The following is a 23,109-nucleotide window of genomic DNA, read 5'->3' on the forward strand; positions in this document are numbered from 1 at the left end:
TTTCCCTATTTTCTTCTTACTTGCTAAGAAAATGTTCTTTCCACAAACCCAGTGCTCACAGTAGTAGACTCATACCAGATTTTGAGAAGTCGTGCGCCTGAACTTGTATGTGGAGTGTGTTGCTTTTTGTGAGACACTCTGAGTCGCCACTTAGAAATGGAACAGTCAGCTGTCTCTTAAAATTAGGATATAATAGAGATTTCCAACAACACGAGCAATTACAGAAACAAAGCAGGATGCAGATAACTAAATATTATGTTAAACTTCTTATTCAAGATCTTCCTTCTTTGTACCTTTTTCAGTACTTAATATGTTTCTTGAGTCGAGCCACATGATTGTCTGCCCATGAGGCTCTTGCCTCCCCCCTCTCTAATTGTTTAATGACTTTTAAACAAATGAAAAATTTGGAATGTTATTAATAGTGGTGGGATATTTTGCTACTTCTGTCATATAAGAAAGGGTTTGAACTTCTATTTCCCAGGGTGAAGATGAAAGGTAGAAATCTCAATGCAGCACAAGATGAGGGATACTGATAAATATGGGGATACCGCCAAGGCAGTGAATGTGCATTGCTTCACCATTGCCCCCAGCAAGCTCAATCTTAGATGGTTCTGTCACCTCTCTAGCTCTTTGTTCTTCATAAAAACCCATAGGTGAAACACTTGTTCCTTCTTGAGATGAATTTTCTTTTTTTTGCCATTCTAGACAAGTGTTACAGCTGATACTGGGGGTGGTGTGGGGACCCAAAGCAAAACAAAGTGTAGGTCTGTGGTTTTGAGCAATGGTGTGTTTAAAAAGTAATGGTTATTCTGCCGTGTTAGAAAATAAAACATTAGAAAGTGATGAGTTAAATTAATATGGCATGTAAAAAAATCACCTTTATTGAAAGGTTTGCAAGCTGCCCTATCTTTGGGAAAGAAATTGTGTCCATAGTCCATTGGACATTGAAAGGGCAGTTGTTGCTTGTTGCTATTTGTCTTTTTTTCTTTTTAGCATTTGCTGGTACTCAGTGGAGAGAAAAAACTACTGGAAAATTAGGGCTGTTCTGCAGCTGATATAGCCTTGCTTGCAATATATAAATGTATCATTTACTGTTTAAAAGGTATTTGCAGACAGGTTTTGCTCCCAGTACCTTTTTTCTGCTCAGGATCAAGTACTGAAAATGAAATAGACAACTTAGCAATGAAAACAGTGAAGTATATGTAGTAAGCTATTTTTTGCCTCACCTTGGGTACTCATGATGATCAAATGTAAGAACATCTTTTGGCAGTTTTTTTTTCCCTGTTTGGTTTTTTTTTTTCTTCAGATTGGCACCAACTGCCCTAACACTTTCTTTTTCAAAGGAACCAGGTATTAAATGCTCACATTAGTATAATTTTTAATTATTGTTTAATATAAACTGATTTAGTTTTTGAATTATCACATATATTGAGTCTAAAGCTCTGTAACAAAAGAAAGGTGAACTCCACAGGGGCTACAGAAAAACTGGATTTATTTTGGATGTATGTTTTCTTGGAGTAGCATCTTGAGCATGGGAATTTTTTTTTTAATTGTGAACACAAATTTTTGTGTATATTTGCAGCCATGCAAGGCGTGGTAAAATATTTCAGTTACTTAGCTCACATTCTGATCTCTGAAATGGAAATAATGCCTGTTCTCCTAGGAATGCTTAAACAAGTGCTCAAGGCTGAAATGATTTGAGATAAACAAGACTAGCTATTCAAGTGAAAGAAATTTATTAGTGACTACATGAACCTTTGACAGACTCTGCCCAAGCTGCCTGCTGAAGGGAGAGAGGAAGCACCACCTTGGGAATTTCCTCTCAAAAGGGCCAGCCTCCTTACTCTATTTGGGTGCCACTGGAGACCCCTGACAGCTGTAAGGATTAATGTCAGGAAATAACCTTTTCACTTCTTGCTCAGAGAGTGCTCAGGGAGGAGCAGTCCTGCCTCCCCCAGTTTAAAGCCCTTTGTAAGGCACAACTGAACCATTTCCACAATTAGGAAACAACCATTTTCTGAAGTTTATAGCGTGACCAAAGGAGGATGACCCCATGTGGCAGCCTTTGCAAAGTACATCTCCAGGGACAAATCTCAGGGAAAGGCTTAGGTGACCTGGGTCTCCTTCTTAGCAATAATTCAGGATAATGAACATTTTGCACCTAAGTGACAGAGCCTTTACCTCCTTCCAACTCCTCATCATAGGTGCATCTCTCACTACCATTACAGTCCAAGTTCCAGCTCCAGAACTGAGAGCTGCTGGATGTGCTCAATTATAAAATTTTGGCAAAACTACAGATGTCTTCTAACCTCAATTTTTACATCTTTTGTGGGAGTTCCTCAGCATTTTGGCTATCATAAAAAGGAAAATGTATCATTTATGGGTATCTTTTGGGAAGATTGCATGATCAGATTTAGAAAGGAGAAGATTAGTAATGTTCAATGCTAGCATTGATAGTCTAGTTTTATCTATGTGGGATCCCAGATGATCATTTGGGGAACCTTCTCTCAGACCACACTTTTTATTTCTAGCCTTGTGTGTTACGTTTAGAGCATTGCCCATTCCCTTCCCTGGGGATGTAACCCTAATTTACACAGCTAAACATCTGTGTGCAGGCATAGCTGGAAAGAGTCAAGTATTAAGCTCCACACGAGCAGCATGGTTTGGTCCATCATCTGGGTGGCTCCATCACTCAGCCTGTACACTGCTGGTTATACAAGCATGGCCCATGATTTGCATCCTTTATGGTTTTAAATGTAAAGAGAGAATTTTGTTTAGTAGTTGTTTTATAGAAGGTGTTGAAAGGCAAAGGAAAGCCACTTAGTGTGCTCATTAGGGAGGGAATCGGAGAACTATTGTAATGCAGACTTTAACAATTTGAATTTTACTACAGTGTCTTTTGGGTGAAGGTACTATCAGTGTTTTTAAAATGTCACTTTCACTTGAAATTTCTTTGTCTTGCTTTCGCCATAGGTTTTGAAAAACCAAAGATAAATAATCTCTGCCTTGGTTTGCCCTCTCTAACCCAACTAAGAGGATATTATGAGGTAGAAAAACCTATTTTTATACTATATATCACCTTTATTAACATTTTATTAGACATAAATCATGTAGTTTCAGGTTGCATAGTGACAATATGGTTCACCATGTATTCTATTTTTATAACTTTATTTAAAACTGACATGTAACTTGCTGTACCTGAAACCCCAAGTGAGCCAGTTATTGGAGTGTAACAAAGTTTTGACGTCAGAACTGCTATTTATTCCACTGGCAACCATTAGCGATGCATTACCCTTTGGCACTCGTGTTTTCAGAAACATGGTTAAATTTTTATGACTGGTTCTGGCCAATTAGGATTCTTTCTCAATATAGAAAGAAAGGAAGAGATCTTTTTTATAACGTACTAAATGTAGCTTTCCAAAAAACAACAGCATAAAAATGTGAATTATTGCACTCAGAGTTCCCAAAGAACCTACTATTGGGGCTGCGCTTCAGATTGACTGCTTGCTGTACAGGTGTATTTGAGAGGCAGGGGTTAAGCTAGGTTGCCTTCTGAAATGCATGAGCCTTTATTAGGTTTTAATGTAATTACAGCTGAGTCATGCTTCCAGGTCAGTCTGGTAGCTTCAGGAGGATGTAGAACTAGGGAGGTGGGCTTGTCAAAGACAATTGTCTTAGGGAGATTTCAGTAGAGGTCTCTCTTGCTGGTTTTTTTCCCAAAAAATTAAACTTCAGCAACACTAGACCTCAGAGTGCTTGCATGCACAACATAGAGTGTGATGGACCAGCTGCATGAGAGGCTGCTGTAGGATCTGGTAGTGTTCCTGGCTTTTTCTTTAGGATCACCCTCTGTGTCTGTCAATAAGAAATGCCATCATGTACAAGCAAAACCTACAACAGACATGTTTTCTTTCTGTATCATTTTTTGTGATCTTCTCCTTGAGGGCTTGGTAATACACAATGTATTTGTGCATGAAGTTGCAGTTGCCTGTCTTCAAAATTTGCAGAACACTTGTTTGTACACTTTGCTTTACTGTAGGTTTGTGTTGAAGGGAATTCTCTTTTACTTAAGATTTTTTTTCCCTTCCTGCACTTTATTAATGATTTTGTGTTCTTCAGTAGTGGAAATATTATCAGCTTTTGTCATAGGTTGTTTCCTAAAAAATGCTTCTCTAGAAGTCTGTGTTATAATTGGCCAACTTTAATATATCGCGTAAGTGGTTGTTGTGGCAAAGGAAAGCTCCTTGACTTTGGTAGCCATTTCTTAATTTTCCAAGTAAACAGAAGCTGCTCAGTCTTAAAGGATCAGGCATCTGCACTTATGTGTAATACAGTTATCATATGGTTTTCAGGTCATTTCAGGTGAAGAACCATCTCTTGAGCAGCCATGAGGGGGAAGAATTTTGGATATTCTGCTTCTAGTTCTTGCATTTGGTGTGTGTGGGGCCTTTGACAGGCCTCATTGCTGTCTCCTGTAATTTGGGTGTTTGTTCTGGGTGCTGCAGAATCTGACAGCAGACACAGCACATCAGAGGCTCTGCTGTCCTTTATCAACTTCTCTTTTAACATCCTTACTAAGTTAATGAAGACAAACGTTTTCTTCTTGCAGGGTAGCAATTGAGAAAATTGTTGGAACACATGGGGCAGAAAAATCTAGTTGTGAGGACTGACAAAGAAGGGGTTTGTTTGCCTAAGGGACTGAATAGAAAGACTGCCTAAGAGGTGATGGGATTTGGAGACCATTAAAACAAACAGGAGAAAAGCTACATTTGATGCTGGAAAAGAAGACAAACTGCATGGGATATTTCCAGTTTCTTTGAGGAACACAAATAGGCAATTGAAGAGGGAGAAAGGATTTTTACTGTATGAATCATAGAATGCCAGCTTGGAAGGGACCTCAAGAATCATCTGGTCTGACATTTTTAGGTACTACTCTAGTTTATATGAGATGGCTCAAGCTGAGCACTCTGTCAAGCTGAGGCTTGAAACTGTCCAGCATGGGGGGATCTACCACTTCCCTTGGGAGACTTATTCCAATGTTTGACTGTCGTCATGGTGAAAAATTTACCTCTTGTTTCCAATTGGAATCTCCCCTGGAGCAACTTGTGCCCATTAGCCCTTCTTTTCCATATGCCTCTTTGTAAATAGGGAGTCTGCATCTTCTTGATAGCCACACTTTAAGTACTGAAACATTGTAATAAGGTCTCACCAAAGCCTTCTCTTCTCCAGGCTGAAAAAACCCAGCTTTCCCAGCCTCTCCTCATATGACAGGCTCTTAAGTGCTGTGATCATCCTCCTGGCCCTTCTCTGGACTCTCTTCTGCAGCCTGTCTGCATCCTTTTTGTATAGTGGGGACCAGAACTGAACACAAAATTCTAGGTGTGGTCTCACAAGCATTGAGGAGAGGAGGAAACATCACATATGAATAAGAAATCAAGTCTTCCAGTAAGCAGGAGCAGTCTCGGAGTTACTCCTGTGTTATAGTGAGCAGGTCACTTTTTTATGCTTTTGTACTTCATGAAGGAGATCATTAGCAGTCTTCTTTTCATTAGAGTATTCACATTTTGAAGTTATTTCTTAGCTAGTTGTTTCTGTACAGATGCCTCTGAATGTGAGTAGATGGGTGACTATTTTTAAGGATGGATAATTGTATCTCAAATATAAGAATTACACTTTAATTTTATTCTGCTTTAAAATTACCACAAGAATTTTCCTGACCTTTCCTGAGTGCTAATAATTTACAGATGTTTAGGTGATACTTGGAACAGTCATTTTAAAAATCTGAATAATGATTGTAGAATTTCTTGTGCTGTTGCACATGCAAGATTCAGGGAGAAGATCATCTGTTGGAGAACTTCCTGTGAAAAAGGAAATTAGAGTCACATTTTGAAAAGTTCTGAAGTAACTGTTCAAAATGAATTAATATTTAGGCTGTAACAACCTGCAAAATCTAAATGCCTTCAATGTGGATATCCCTGATATGCAGGTTTTTGTTAATCATGAGATATGGTTTTTGAACAATGACATTTTCAGTGGAGGAACTGCCCTTATGTACAATATGATTTGTCAGGGGCCTATACCGGTAATTTCCTTGCTCAGATCTTGTTATAATACAACCAGTAGTTGCAGTTTCACTGTAGTTTTAGTTCTCTTTTTTCTCAGCATTTCCTTCCTCAAAAATATTGAGTATGTTCATCACAAGTTCTAGCTTTTTAGGTGAATTTGCTTGAGAATATTCATCTCCTTCAATATGCTACATTAAGCTTTATAACTGAATATCTGTAATTCAGAGACAGCATATTCTCTCATTGTCACAGGAATGAACAAAGTGTGTAACAGAAGAGTAATGATGGTCCACAAATTAATTTATAGATTTTTGGGTTTTTTTATTTTCTCAACATTCGCCATTTATTTGGGAACTAGATTAATCTAGAGATGCAAGACACAGAAGTGATCATTTATTTAAGTCCAGTTGGTGAGATATTGTAATGGAAAGCTGTTTGTGAAGAACTGAGTCATATCTACATCTCAGTGTTTCAGCCCTCTAACTTCAATTGCAGTTCAGGAAACCATGATGTAAGTGTAATTAGCTTCAAAGTTTGATCTTCATCTGCACAGTCATGAAATTTCAGTGATTTTATATTATTTAGATGGGATTTGTTTGTAATGAACATGAATATACTTCATTTTATTTCTATCTGTATTTATGCAGTGGAAAAGAAGCATGGCTTATAACTATTGGAGTTATATATTGGCTAATGAGAAATAATAGCAAGAAATCAGTGTCCTAAGGAAAGCCTTCTTTCACCTAGAAAATAGGAAAGGCTTCTTAAGGGAGGTTTTCTGTGGTGAACATCCATTCATTGTTCAGAAAATGTGGAAGTTATAATTGCCTTGAGAATACTTATAGGATTTCATGGATACTTTATGGAGAAGCAGTAGGGAAATACATGGCAGAGAGCAGGAAATTCAGGAACGTGAAGATAATTGAAAAAGCAACAGTTGAAGGATGACATGCAAGTCTAGATGGCAAGATCTAGATGGCAAGTTTTGCTGGGAAAAATGGAGCATCAGAAAAATAGTAAAAGGCTGAGTGACTTGAATAATTAATGATTGAAGGGGTTAGGACATTTTTAAGAGGAATAATATGAGTCAGAGATTAAATTAATGAAAATATATAAAAGTGGAATGTGACAGGCAAAATTGCAAAGAACAGAAGTTAAGTATTGGTTAACCATTCAACATCAGTAGTTAAAATTTGTGGGGAAGTTGGAGATAGCCAAGAAGAAACTTTAGAGGAGTTCTCAAGTTATGGGCAAGAGTTTCTGGATTCTTTTGGTAAGATAGAATAGCTCTGGGATCACCTGAGGATTACTTTTATAAAGCAAATCAAGCTGTACACTTGTAACAAATCTAATAATCATACTGTGAATATAACACAAAAGTCATTGGTATTGCAGGAGGGATGTGGTGGGGATGGAATTTACTGCACCAAGTTCCTGGCAGTGTTTTGCAGAGTAAAAGTGGAGTTATGCTTGTCCTAATGTTAATGAGCTCTGCTGGGTGGTTCTATTGAGTTTGGTTTGATATTATTTGATATTTCATTATTGGAAATACTGTGTCTTTGAAGTTTCTTTTATAGAAGTTTTTCAAGTGGAGTTACACTTCATGTTATGGTGTGCCACCTTAGGGAAGAATATACTCTACATAATGCATTATACTGTTGAAATGAAACAGTAAGGGGTTTCTTTTAGTATTTCCAGTGGGAGATTTGAAATGTTACCAGAGCATGCTGTAGGAACGCCAGTGGAGCCATCTAGTGTCTTTTGAAGAATTTCATGAATTACGCATGTTTTTGCCATGGCAAAAAGAAATTTATTCCAAAAAAAAGGGGTTGTTTTTTTTTTTTTCTTCAAGTGCTAATATTTGTATTTATATTCATCTTGGTAGTCCGAGATCTTGTGAACAGGAACACAAATATACTTGTGTAATAACAAAAGTAAAACTTTCTTCCAGTGAGGATTATTCTGCTCCATAATGAATTGGTTCTGCTAAAAGAGTATTGCAGCAAATGGAGAGCAATGCAACTCCATTTGCTTACATTTCCAAGAACTAACTGTATCATAACTGAACGTGCAAAAACACCCAGCTGTAAACCAAGTTGGGCTTACAACTTGATTCTTCATCTTTTTATGTCATCAGGTAATGATGAGTGATTATTTTACAGCCTGCCAAGATGGTATTGAACACTTTGAGTCTTAGATTAGGACCCTGATGTGGAGAATGAGCCTTCTTGAAATAAATATGTAAATGATTCAGGGCTAATTGTTTAGCTTTCTCTGTGACAAAACACAACCAAAGATTAATGTTCCAGAAGTGTATAAAACTACACTTGTTTTAGATCTGGAGGAAATATATGGTAGCTTTATCTTAATTTCAAGTTCATAGTCCAGAAAGAAAGATTAAAAACAGGATCAGTGATCTGCGGTGTTCTTGAAAACTTCAATAATTAAAAGCCCTTTACCAACTTTCTGAACAATTTGCATTAAAGCTTTTCACCTGCCTGAAGGGCTGCCATATAGCTGGAGACCTTTGGAGTTTCTAGGGCATGAGTTAAAAGGCAGGAAATTCCAATTAGATATTAGAGGGGAAGAAGTTGCCATGAGAGTGGCTGTACTGGAATGGTTTGCCTGGAGAGCTTGTGGAATTGTATCTTTGGAGGTGTTCAAGTTTGCTATCATAAAATAGCAATTTCCAGTTAATACCATTGTTAAATTTGGTTCCAAAATCCCCAGTAATCACTTTGGGGAGAAATTAAGAGGAAGAAGCCTTTTCAGTGCCAATGTTGTATTTATACATTCCGTGTAGGTTTTTCTAAAAATAAAACGAATTGTTTATATACTTAAGGGGTAAGTTATCCATAAATTGAAGTATGCTTATACACATGTAAAAAGTGTGATGTGTGTATGTCTTGATAAGTTTAAGTAAGCATTTTCAGGGTGAGCTTTACATTGGAGAATTACAATAGCTGTTCAAATGTAAACATACTGTAAGAGACTGCTAGATCATTGAATCCATTTGTGTGGTATTACAAGCCACTGCATAATTTAATCTCCTTCACTATGCTCTATCTTAAAAGTAATGAGTTCTATATGTCGTGCTCCGGCTGTTCCAGAGTCTTAATTTTTCATGATATAAAACTTTCTTTAAATTTCCAGTTAAAGTAGTTATCTAATTTAATTCTAGTTGAATAAAATTAACTAATAGTTGATTAATATCTCTTAGCTTTTTTTCTCTCCCTGGCATTTAAAATGTTCAGCAGAGAATATTAACATCTATTCTTGGCCTTCTTTTTTTGTATGCAAAACAAGACTGGATTTTTTTTTTTATACTTTCATCTTGTAATAATAGCTCTCATTTCTTACAGTCATCTTATTAGAGCTTCTCTGTGCCAGCTCTACTTTGAGTTGCTCTGTTTTAGGTAAGTCTCCCATAATGGCTTACAGTACTCTAGATCAAGTCTTACCTTTAGTACTTTTCCTAATGGAAAGTCTTCTGGTTTTGTACATCCTAGGATTTTGTTTTCCTTTTTATGACTGTTTATTGTTCATTTTATGGTTGAATAAAACTTAATGTTCCTTTTCCTCATGGTTATGCCCAGATCATGAGCTTCTTTTTCTGGCATTTTAGTACATGATTTCACATGTGATGCTGTTCAACTCGTCACATTTCTCTTTAATTTCTTCTTTATGAACTTTTTCATCCTTTACTTGTGTGCTTGCAACAAATTTATCTAGATTGACATTGCTTCTTACTAGAGGTTGATAGAAACTTGACTAGAGACACTTTTTTGGTTGTGGTTTGTAAGGATTATGTTTCATAATAATTTAAATGGATTTATGCAACAGCTTCTATTCTGATAGCCTGGCAGTCATATTTGTATACATCCACATTATTTCTTCTGTATAGTATCTGTGCATTTTGGCTGCTTTAAAAAATCAGATTGTGTGGATTATGTAACTGTTTTGTTACCTTTTACACTTGGTGGAATGACTCACTGTTTTGTTTTATCACTGGATGTCATCTTGTTTCACAAGTGGGGCATTTTTTCACTTTTAATGAATCTCAATTGGATATTCTTTCCCTGTAGAGAAAAACAGAGCAGTAATTTAGAATTGTGTGTGTACTTTCAGAACCAAACATTCTTCAATTAAATACTCTCTTATTCCTCCAAATACTTCAAACTTCAGGATTTATGTTGTCATCTGTAGTGGCAAGTAACTAGACTATGCATGTAGTCTCTTTACATAAGATAAAATATAAGTGGCAAAAATGAGGATAATTCACCAAAAACATTTATTTCCTATATTTAGTTAAAAGATAATTTGCACAATTTCTGGATGTTCATTGTGTAGGAGGGGAGTGCATTTGAATGACCATCTCATTACTTCTATGGAGTAAAATGTCAGTACATGAAACACTGATTACCAGAAAAGATCATAATTGGTGAAATCCAGCTAGATTTTATGACAAGATATTTTGGAAATTGGATAACAGAATTAGGATTTAATATAGAATTGACTGCAAGACTTTACATGGATGCTAACTAGGTGTGTCTACAGAGCAAGATGATAATGGTTCCTAAACAAACTAGTTTTATGATTGCATTCTAAAGTTGAAAATTTTAAATTAGAAAAAGGTCAAGGTCATTGGGAAAGTGAATTGCTGCCAAATTGTGTTTTAAGGCAGCATTTTAAATGGGAAGCATTCTTACAGTTGGTAATACTCCATTATTTTGTATAACTTCAGTAGTTGTTCAGAATTTAATGCTTACCAGTGTAACTAGAAGTCTGTTCTCTTAGGGGATGTACCTAGATTTTCATATATAGTATTTCAAAATCCTGACTTTCTTGAGGTTTTTGATTTGTCAAACTAGTAAGATACTCCCTTTTAAATATGCATATAAACCTTATAATCTTTAGTAGGATTAAGTACATTATTTTCCTTCCAAGAATGAATTGCAATGTTTAAGAAGGAAATACAGATTTAATTTTGATTTTAAGTGCTTTGTAATTTGGAACTATTTTCAGAGTTTGTAAACTCAGAAATAACAGGTGCAATTTAACGAGGTAAAGTAACTGTTTTGTGGGGGATAAATAAAAAAAGGGGGCAGTAGGAGCAAAGAAATAATCTACTCTAGATTTACCTGCCTAACTATAAGGGTCACACTCAAATCAATGAGCTGACCCGTGAAGTACTGCAAGGATGTGTAGGTAGGGTCTGCAACCTCTTTATAAATGATCTAAGTAAGACAGTAAATTGGTGGTATAATTGCTGATGGTTGTTAATTGGGGTATGTTACCTAATACGGCAAAAAATGAGACTTATTCTGAAGAACTAGAAAACCTCATAAGGCAGGTGGGTGAAAAGAGTTAAATGTAAAGTGCCATGTGGCTAAAAACATGTTAGGTTTACTTATGTGGTGATGGGCTATGAGCTGACCAGTTAGTAGTGAAATACTGGGCTTGTAATATGTTTTTCTATGAAAACTTAGTGCTTGGTGTTCGCTGGTGGTTAGAAGAGCATGCTAAAAACTGCTAGGAAAGCAACAGAGAGCAGAATAGTGAACATTAGCCAGTCATTTCAACCCATGATATGATTGTATTTTTAGTTTGATGAACAGTTCCTATTCCTTGGTCTCAAAAGGGTGAGACCTGTTAGATGTACTCTAGGTGACCCTGCTCTGGCAAGGGAGGTTGGACTAGATGATCTTTCGAGGTCCTTTCCAACCCCTAGGATTCTATGCAAAGCTATGGAAGAGCAAAGCTTTGTGGCTTCTGTAATTTCAAGCTGAGTGATGCCCCAGGTACACTTCTGCCCTGATTTGCATTCCTCCTGTGTTCTGTTTCTCGTGTTTCTCCTTCCCACAATTAGGAGCATAGAGCTGAGAGGTGTGACACTGTCCAGATGATGGGCAGACAGTTTAACGTGTAAGGTGGAAGTCGATTAGGAATCTAGACATGCATATGTGATAAGAATGACAGGAGGGAAGAAAACGTTACTTGTGTACATCTGTAGTAAATTCTTGATGCCTGGTGTATTCACCCTTAGCATCCTAAGGTATATCTACCATGTGAAACAAAGAAATAGTTTGTCAAAGGAAATAAAAATCCTGTAGGTCTTTATCGGGCCACTCCAGTACTGTCAGCTGCTGAATAATCAAGAAAAGAAAAAAAAGCTTATGTGGCTCAGATTCTTCTTCTATTTATTATGTCATAATATTGCCATTGAGTTTCAGAGTCTAGACTGGTGTTTTGTTAACAAAACAAACGCTTTACAAATATATTCCCAGTATCAATATATTCCAAGTAGCAGCAGGTCTGTCAAAGCAACAATTATGCACAATCTTCAGCAAGCTCTCTCCATGAATAGAGCACTTTAGAGTGTCAGAATTTATGATGTGGAAAAGTATTGTGTGAATTTGCTTTGTTAGCTAAAGAAAATGTAACAATAGTTCCATTTATTACTCAGTTCTGCAGGAAGGAGAAAGAGATGCTTTTTACATGCTGTGTCTGTGTTTTTATAACAGTCTTACAAAATGCCAATCAAATTGTAATAGGAGTAATTTTAAAACAATTGAAACTGTGGGTTGAAGGTAGGAGTAGCCTTTTGACAGCTCATTGCATTTTGGTTTTTAAATCATCAGTGTACTTGCTCTTAACTTCATGTTTTATATGCAGATAACTATGTCAATAAACAAACCCTTTTACTCAGCTAATGAATGAATGCCCTGGGAAGTTGGATAGCTTTATTTTCTTCTTGGAATAGACTTGACTGCAAGATTATTTTGCACTTTCTTCATAATCCTTTGTTTATTAACAGATTACTATTTATTTCCAAAATTAGGAGTTTAGAGAAGAAAGAACTAGATGATTTAACTTTCTTTGCTAGAAAAATAATGTACTTGATCTGGGACTGTTATATATGTAAAAGTTTCTTCTTCATTAGTATCCCCGTTATGAAGAGAATAGTTAATTGCTGATTTAGGTAAAACAGAAACGTCTTTAGACAGCCCAAACTAAAATGTTACCAGGAGAGAAAGCAGTACAGAAATACACTTTTTCTGTTCATTTAACATACAGGAAAAAAAAGTACTTTTGAAATAGTCATGTTTCATATATGGTGTTTTGGTCATTATACAAAGCTGATCACAACTCTAGTAATTTACGAGTATTTTGAATTGAATGATTAACTGTTCATATTTTTACTTCTCCCTGGAAGTATTTGAGGCCAGGTTGGATTGGGCTTTGAGCAACCTGGTCTAGTGGGAGGTGTCCCTGGCCCTGCAGGGGGGTGGAACTAGATTATCTTTAAGGTGCCTTCCAACCCAAACCATTCTATGTTATGATAGATGATATTATGTATATGCCTTGTCCCCAGTCTGCAACCCTGAATATAATTTCAGATGACAAGAATTTCCTTCTGTATTCTACAGAATTTTGGCAACTGAATTAAACATAAGTTTTCTTCTTTCTAAAGCCAGTATCAACATTTCTTTTGAGTTAAGTGAAGCACCACTGTCTTTAATAGAAGTATGAATTTAAATGTGGGGTTTTGGGGAATGGGAAAGAGGTTTTTATGAAGTTACCTTTAAGATGCTAGTATTGAAAGAATAAGGGATTAATACATAAGATTTATCAACTCTAAAGAGAGCTGCTGTTCTACCTTTTCTTACAATGAAAAATAAACTTAGAAATAGAACTTGAATAATGAACCTTCACCCTTAAAAAGTGATGGTGCAAATGATCAGCAGAAATGCTACAAGACCGTCAAAACTTGTTTCAGTAATTGTTGAAGTAATAATAGTAGTTATCAGGAGATCTGAAATAACAGATTCATTTATGTATATGATACATACATACATACTAGATCTGATAGGGTGGTGTGGTTTCCTTGGCTGTGGAAGACTCTTGCTTCAGAACCATGGGGTAGCCTCCTGACTGAACGGAGGTACAACCACAATGCTGTGCTTGTAAATCCAAAACCATCCTGAAGTGCTGTAGTGGGACAGGCCTGCCTCAATAGAGACCATAAATCCTTCTGTGATTTGCATCCTTTTTTTTTTTTTTTTCCTCAGTTATTCCTCTCAACTGTTTGATTTCCATGATAGTAGGAAATGAGCATTTTTGAAAGGGCATCTGGCAGTTTTACTACATGATATGCAGGTTTTGCCAGCAAATTGTCCTCTGCTCTGTTGTCTTTAATAGTGCTCCACTGTGTTCCTTGGAGGATGTATGAGGAGGAGAGGGAACGCAAACTGGTACAAAAAGAGCCAGAAATGTAAAGGAAGCTGGTCAGCTTTAAAGCTAATGTTACTAAAGCTGAAGGTCGTAATGAGTTTCACAGACCAGAGACAATGGTACAGGTATTAACTGTTGTTGCATGATGTCCACTGAACCTTGTAAAACTAGACTGTCCTATTGCTGTGAATGCTAACCTAACATATACCTCAATCTGAAATCACCAGATGGGGCAATGTGAAGTCAGAGACATATTTACGATTCTTCTAATGGATGATGTCATTTCCTTTGAGCTGTCAGGTCTCATGAATGAAGAACAGATCATTCTAATGGCTTGCCTTTGTTTCACGTCTGACTGATGACAGCATATTAACATATTTTACATCTGTTATGTAATAGAGATGGCATGCCTAACACTTCTATGTATTTTATAACAAAGGTTTTAACTCTGGTTAGCTGTAAATTGCATAAAATCATATAATTTGCTCTTATTACTTAGTAAGACTTTGGATTTCTTAGGAAACTTAAAAATACCTTTTGGCGAGGCATGTAATTTTGAAATCTGCCTCAATAATCACTGGCCTTATTGTATTAGTCTTCTATTTGCCCAGGAGAAATTACCTCCTTAATCTGTGGTTTAGCCAGAGAGAAACAGTGTTCATTAGGAACTTAGCACTGGGGAGTATTTTGTAGTTTGCTTATAGGTGTGCCTGGCCCATGCAGCTGTGAGTGGAAGTCTCAGCTGCCAACAGCTGCTGAGTGACCTGGGTGAAGTGACTCAATGATATCAAACCAGGTCTGCACCAATATAGTCATTACAGCTGGTGCTAATTGGCAGCCCTGGTGGCAGTCTCAGTGGAGTAAATGAACCAAAGCAAGCACCAGGTTGGTCTCCTCATTTGATGTGGGTTGGCAAGAGTTGGCTGACAAACTTTGTCTCTAGTACTTTCAAAGAAACTGTTTATTCTGGTGGAGTAGAAGGTAGTTGTTACTGTTGACAAGAGACCATCACTCCTGACTTTCTGTGCATTCATACATAGAATTTGTAAGGGCAGCAATGGTGAAAGAATGAGAGCAATTAATCTTATATATACATAAAAAACACTGAAGCACCATGAAAGCATAATTGTACTTTTCTGTAAAATTACTTGAATGATTGATGTCACTGCAACCTCTGTGACAACAGAGGGAAACTAGATAAGGGAAATGAATTTCTCTGTTTATTTTGTAGAAGTTATATTCATGCTTGAGGTTTTTTTCTGTGTGCAACCTTCTCATCTGAGTAAAATAAAAAAGATATTTTTATAAAGCATTGTAGAATACCAGAGGTGAACTGAAAGCAGAAGAGCCTGAAATACATTAGGAGACTTTGAACTCTTCTCATTCTGCTTTTTCATATAATTGAGAAGTGTGGATCTAGTGATGTCTATCAGAATTATTATGCTACATGTCATAGTACAATATAAAAAAATACTGTATTATAACTGGAACAAAGAGCCCTCAACCCAAGGTTGTGCCTTTTTTTCCAATGTAGCAAGCAGCACAAGAATTCCGTGAGCTCTGGAGGTTGTTGCACAATAAATTCTATTAAGGTCCCAACAGCATATGTAGCAGCTGAAATAAATGTCTTATTATATTTAAAATTGGGTAGATTGTCTGTGTTCCCAATGCTCTTTTAAATTCTTGAGTGCTTTTTTCTTAGAGAATGGAAAAATGAATAAAAGAGAGAGTGAGCATGTTGAGTATTTTGGGAAGTTAGTGTACTTGACTAGCAGTGGGGAGTTCATCAAAAGTTACTGTGCTCTTACCACACACAAATGCCAAATGAGATCTAAACATAAGACAGATATTGTTTGCTCTTTGACATCCTCAGACCAAAATCTCTGAAATTCTTGTACCTTTCTACATGGGTTTCTTCAAGTAATTCAGTATTAAACCCTGCAAATCTTACTTCTCCATTTATGAGAGGGGTTAAAAACTCTTCATTCTAAAATATTCTGAATATATGAAGTGCTTTTCAAGTGCTAAGTTAAAATATTTTGTCTTAAGATAATTGGATTTAGTTAGATTGTAACTTCCATAGATCACTTGAAATGCTCACTGGCATTCATTGTAGTTTTAACAGCTTTTGATAGTATCCCCAAAACCCATTCGATCTGAGTGTGTAATGTTTTGCTGTTCTCTCTCTTCTTGGGCTTTTTTTGAACTACTAGCTTTGCATTCTGTTTGGTATTTAAGGATATTCCCTGATTCACCTTTCCTGCTTTTTTCACTAAGCACTGTTTTTGCAATATATTAAGACAGAAAGTGTAATAGACAGATTCTTATACCATGTCAGGATGTTCATGGAACACAAATCCTCTAATGCCCAAAGAAAATATGAGAACACCAGGAAGAGAAAGCAATTTCTGCATACCTGGGGAGAACAGAAGGCATGAGACTGTAGGAAATATTTTTAACGTAGAGTACACAGCTTTTACTATTTATTTTAGGTTATTCTGGAAACAGGATTTACAGATGGTGTAAGCAAAAATCTGAGGGCAGAAGAACCTGAGACTAAATTAGGCATTTTTAGAGAAAAATCATGTATGTAACAGGTAGTTAGTATTTGAACATAGTTGTAAAGAGAAGTAGATAAGGGAAGCATTTTATTCTGTTCTAATAAACGTTTCTGAATGCTTAGTACAATATTTTTTCTTTGAATCTGTCATGCTAGTAATCTAATAGATTAGTCCTTGTCATCACTATCATCACTGTTACTATCCTATTAAAAAAGAGTTCATATTTAAATATCCTGTAATAAGGTAATAAATCTTTCATAGCTGTGTACTTGGTTTGATGAATTGAAATGTATGAGATACCCAAAGTGCTTACAGTTTCTTCTAGTCCACAAAAAAATAGGAATTCAGAGATCTAGCTTGAACATTTAATATACATTTGTTTTTAGCAAAGATTTATATTCACCAGGACACCTATATACACTATTGCTACACAAAATACAGTGTATAACAGGTTATATACAGAGGCTATAATTCACACAGCTGAAAGGCTGACATCAAAATGTCACTCAACTCTTTTTCAAGCTTTTTTTTTATTTCTAAACTGCAAAACATTTTCCAGCTGAAGCATCTCTCCACCACTGTCCCAAACCTCATGGCTATCCATATACTTAGGACTTGTTTAAAGAAATGCTATCAAATTTCTAGCAAGTTATAAGTCTAGTTCTGAATACTTTCTCAGATTGGTTGGTAGCACAGTACAGCACTAGTTCATAGAGACTGGTAGGGCAGGGATCACTGTCTGCTGGGGGAACTAGGCAATGTCAATTCATGATTTTTTTCCCGATCTCATTTGTTTTCATCTCCCACATCTAGAATTTTAAAGTTCATTGGTTTGCACAAAGTTAGAAAATTTTAAAGTTAGAAACACTGCCCAATTGGACAGATTTTTAGGAAAATTCTTCTCATTATATTGAGGGAAAATACGATCTCAAAGCTGTAACTTTACTGCTTAAATTGGTTTAAATACATTAAGTGGATCGTTGTGCTTTTCAGGAACTGTCAGTTCTCATTAAGCTGAGTAGGTGTATTTAATTATGTGCTGGACAGTAATGAATTAAAAAATGCTTTAGTGTGATCATGAAACCCCTCATGAAATCTGTTTATTCAAGTTATTTCCCAGTTTTTGTGCTGTGTTAAATAGGTTGATTCATTCTGCTCTAATGAGGATACCATTGTGTAGCTAAGTGTTCTTCCATATGGTTGTGTTCATAACATCTTCTTTTTAATGGAACTTTTTCTCTTGTTTTGTTTTCCTTTTGTTTTGTGTGGTTTTTTTTTCCCTTTGGTAGCATTTTCTTTCTTCAACTGGATGGGTGTAGAAAAGGTTCTGATTGCCTGTTCATCCATTATTTTAAAACTGTAGTTACTGGAGTTGACAAAATTGTGTCATAGTACCAGTTGTCTTGATGTTAAACTGGCCTGAAAGAAGGATTCAGACTTAAGCTGAAATTTTAGATAGTTGCTTGGTTGGTTGGTTGTTTTCAAAATTAATAAGTGCTGAAGTGTCAAAAGGTAGATGGGCAGCTGTCCTTTTGTAGCTGAAACAGTCAAAGGAGTTGCTCTCTCCATCCATTCACTGCTGGCCATGCAACAAATAAAATTATGTGAGTTGCCCTTGTGGTCCTTGTAGTCATTTGAATGCTAAGCCACCCTGCTGAGGAGTAGGTATCCAAACTGTCATCAAAACTCAGAATGGAGGCAGTGATGACTTCTTAGGGGCAGAAATATGTTGTGTTTTGCAGGTGCTGGTTAAAAATGCAGCAAAGTGTTGGTTAACCTTTCTAATTCTTTGGGAAATTCATTGAGATACTGACACAGAGATGAATTATTTAATTGTAGGCTACCCTATATATAAAAAAGCATTAAAGGTCCTGGTTTAGACACCCAAGAAAGAGTTTGGCACCTCAGAGATGTGCCATCTTCTCACTTGCTGTGCTACTTTCCTTCCTCACCGTGGGAATATTAAGCAAGAATCACTTTAAATCTAAGGTAGAAGAATGCTAGGCACAAAAATGCATGTCAAACTCTTCTCTCCCCAGTGACTACGTGCCTGCAGCAAAGCTACACTGAAGTGTTTTATCTGTTTATGATCCAATATGACTAATTTTGCCCAATTATTTTTTGGAACAATAAATGCAACAACAACAAAGAAGTGGGTTTATCCTATGGCAGGAAGCCAGGATTTTTTTCCTGCCAGGTCAGTATTAACCACAAGGCTATGCAGTCATGTTCCACCTTGTCTGCTTCTCCTCTAGGTCCAAGAACTGTTTGTTCTTTTCTCCATTTTGGCATCACTTGACAAAAGTCCCTGCTCAGTGCAATGCTTACCCTGGTGGTCCAGGCATTCCCCTGGAATGTGGAAGGTGTCCCTTTGGGTTCCTGCACGTTGAAAAAATGAAGTATTAGTCATGTTTCCATTTCCTTGAGATCAAGCAGGGAGTAAAGGGTTAAAGAAACTTAAGTAGTTGCTGAGGGGTGGGTTGGACTAGTTTTCAATTTTGACATGTGAAAAGTACTTAAACTATTACTATGGGAATAGCTGTAGTGCTTCTGAGCCAAGTGAGCACTACTAGCTGAATTCCTGCTATACAAGCACTGTTACAACTAAAACTGAGGCTATTTATTTGTGATTTTCTTACAGGAAGCAGATTCGAGCTCTTCTTGGACAGTTTAGCCAGGCAGAGGCTTTGTTAATCTCCTCTGGAGTTGAGCCAGGGACTCTAGACGGAGTTCTCTTCGATGCTGGCTGTTCTTCTATGCAATATGATACACCTGAAAGAGGTTTTTCCCTGAAGAAGGATGGACCTTTGGACATGAGGATGGATAGTGACAGGTACCTGTTAATGAAATATTTCTTCTTGAAACTCAAAAGCTATGTACTCAGCAGCCCCTGTGCGTTTATTTTACCCTTAAATTGAAGAATTCTCGTCATCAATCCACATCTAATTTTACACTATCAGACTGTCTTTCCCCACAAAGCTTTTTCTCAGTCTTAACACTTATAACCCTGGTTATCCTCTTTTCCTTCTCCAGTGATAATTAAATCAATTTTTGTTACGTACACTATTACAATTGTACATTTTTGGAGTATATTGTGTACAGTTACAGAGACATCTCGTTTTCAGAGGCCTGTCTTCCTGTTTTTTTCTGCAGTTTCTCAGACTGTACTTGGACTACAGGCTCACAGCCCCTTACTGCAGTCCCTTTTCTGCCACACTTACTATTTGTGAAATCTTCACTTGAGCACGTTCAGTTGCTCCCTCAGGAAAGGAGCAACCTCTCTCTTTTCTGTCTTGGCCATCTGACCTAGTTACTTCTCTCGAAAAGAAATTTAGTATAAAATAAATAAAATCTCAGCCATGATACCTGCCAGTTGAAAACAGCAGCAATCTTTTAACACACTAGTATAATGTTGTCTTATGTGTCTGTAGATTTATTGTAAGCTTTCCTTTGCAATATCATAAGCTTCCTTTCACATTGTGTAGAATGCACATCGGGCTTACTTAACTGCCAAATTAACAAGTACTAAATAAATCGCCTCTATTTAAACTATTAAAATTAGTGTTTGGTACATTCAAGAGTGTAAAAATCAATGGTGGAATGATACTTTCTATGTATTTAGCAGTTTTCATCTTCAAACAGCCTAGTACGTTTCTGTAGCATTGTGCTTTTTACACGAACAACCAAAGATCTCAGTTTTATAGAAGATGGCAGTAATTGCATAACACATTATTGGGACAATGAAAATTTTTGCTTTGTCTTTTGATGAACCTGTAGTTTTAAGAAGTGTCATTTGATCTTTCTTTATTCACATAGAGCTGATGGGAAGCCTCAGTTTCGAAGGAATTCACACATTAATGTTAAGTCTTAACACAGCAAATTTCATGGTATTTGCTTTTTCCAGTTTTGTGTAAAAAGCTCACGTGATCCTTCTGGGATTCAGCCCTCAGATTTCAACAATATGAACTCCAGGCTTGTGTTTGCATCATGAGAATACATACGTGGAACTGGAGCATAAGAACAAAGGATACCTGTGGCACAACAAAAGCCTTACACTGTAGTTGTTGCTATGATACTACTTGCCTCTGATTTCTAAGTTTTGTTATCTTTTGTAAGATACTGCAGGAAAATATTCTGCACATTCATGTCTTTGTGGAGGAGAACTTAGTGAGTAGGTTGTATGCTTTGTCAGATTAGTAAACCCATATATGACGTTAAAAAAATACCCCAAACTATTGCAGTAGTGAAGTGGCTGAGATTTAAAAGAAATAAATTTATGGCTTGTTCCATTGATGTTGTCATGATTCCTGTCATTTGTAACATTAGGTGATTTCTATTTATTATCTCAAAACATATTTGATATAAATTCCTATGCCTTTTAGTGCAAATTAAATCTAAATTATTTTCATGAGCAATAGTTTTCATAGTAGGGGATGTAAAAGAAAAGATCAGTGCTGACTAGAAAACAATATATAACGCAAGGTGACTAAAAAGAACCCATAAGGGAAAAGTTTATATTCTACAGCTAGCTATATAAAAAGTCACACAGCATTCCCATTTTTACATGATACTGAAATATTATTCTTGTCAACTCATTAAGCATAGTTAATGATAACAGTTGGAAGTTCCAGCTTTTGAAATTGATGTGAAGGCACAAACTCCATTTCAGGTAGCAAGAGAAAAGGATGTAAAAGGTGCAGGCTACATCTGTTTTCAGAGGGTTGCTGTGTCTTACTTGAAAACCCCAAAGGCACTTGTATGCAGCGTGTGTGCGTGTTTGACTTTATGTCTCAATGCTATGAAGCTTCACCTCTTGTCAATGCAAACTGACGTCAGGGAACTAATTGGCTGCCCTCATGCGTAGGTGCCCCGACGTGCCCACGGCTGCCGATGTTGTCAACCTTTTAGATCAACAGGCGCTTGCGTCCATCCTGAGGACGTACGGGGAGGAGCGGCACGCCAGGAAAATCGCCTCAGCCATCGTTCAGGCACGCAGCATCTACCCCATCACCAGGACCCAGCAGCTTGCAAGCATTGTTGCAGGTACTCTCATTAATTCTTCACGGTGGCTGAGGAGAGAAAAAAATACTAATCCCCCCAAGTCCCAGAGGGATCTATTTGTACTGGAAATCATGCAGGATCTAATCCTGCCTGTTCTGCTCTGATGTCAGCTCTCCTTTTATTTTATTTTTTTTAAGCTCCCATCTTTTATATTTTAGTTTGATGATTCATTTAATAATAGATTTTACATGAAAAGATTTATCATTTTGCCAACAGAGTTGAAACATTGTCTGACAGCACCCTAGGGAATTCTTTATCCCAGCTATTGATAAACCTTTAAATACCAGATACATCAGACAGATCTCTTAGTTTTACATTTCTACATTGTAATATTTTGAGGGGATGTACCATGGCAGTTTTGAATTATGAATGAAATCGGATTATTTGTACCTGCTTAAAGAACCAGAAAGCAGAAAGTGAGGCAATATATAGCTTTCCTCACCTTGTGAATGCCAACGAGATCAGCCTGAAACCACTATTGAAGTACTTCATCTTACTTGCTCTTCACTGTAAACAACTTGAACAAAATGTAGTTAGGTAAGAACTGTGCTCATATTTCTATGTGTGTGTTCTCAAGTGAAAAACTTAAAGGAAAAATATAAGACACAAATCCTGCTTGTTAACATTATAATACATAATGTTGAGATATTCTGATTTCTTTAAACCAAGAAGTGAAAATTAGTGGTTCTTGTCTAAAATGCTGACTCCTTTAAATTTAAAAAACTCCTTAAAGGCTATGGCTATCCAAATTTAACATTTGCTAAATAATAGTGTTAAATATCGTATTTGTATCCCGAAGACTTAAAAAAAAAAAATATGACTTAAACTGGTAGTTTAAGGGACTTATTTTTAATGGCTGAAAACAAATTAAAGAGATGGATTTGTTTAAGTCAAGATACTTGCATACAATATCCAGTCACGGAATCACAGAACTGTCAGAGTTGGAAGAGACCTCTAGAGATTAAACTGGTAGTTTAAGGGACTTATTTTTAATGGCTGAAAACAAATTAAAGAGATGGATTTGTTTAAGTCAAGATACTTGCATACAATATCCAGTCACGGAATCACAGAACTGTCAGAGTTGGAAGAGACCTCTAGAGATCATTTAGTCCAACTCTTATGCTAAAGCAGGATCCCCTAGAGCACATTACTCAGGACTGCATCCAGGTGGGTCTTGAATATCTCAG

General features: G+C 36.6%; 1 protein-coding gene across 1 annotated transcript in view; it reads left to right on the forward strand.

The window, feature by feature from the left end:
• The window catches only part of METTL15 (methyltransferase like 15), a 75,808-nt gene that overhangs the window by 49,341 nt on the left and 3,358 nt on the right, over positions 1-23,109 (forward strand). Inside the window, exons 3-4 of the mRNA XM_010004265.1 lie at positions 19,503-19,694; positions 21,726-21,904. Of these exons, the coding sequence (XP_010002567.1) occupies positions 19,503-19,694; positions 21,726-21,904 (371 nt within the window). The remainder of the gene's footprint in view (positions 1-19,502; positions 19,695-21,725; positions 21,905-23,109) is intronic.

The sequence above is a fragment of the Chaetura pelagica genome, unplaced genomic scaffold (genome assembly GCF_000747805.2).
Source record: "Chaetura pelagica isolate M959 unplaced genomic scaffold, ChaPel_1.0 scaffold119, whole genome shotgun sequence".
Taxonomy (NCBI): domain Eukaryota; kingdom Metazoa; phylum Chordata; class Aves; order Apodiformes; family Apodidae; genus Chaetura; species Chaetura pelagica.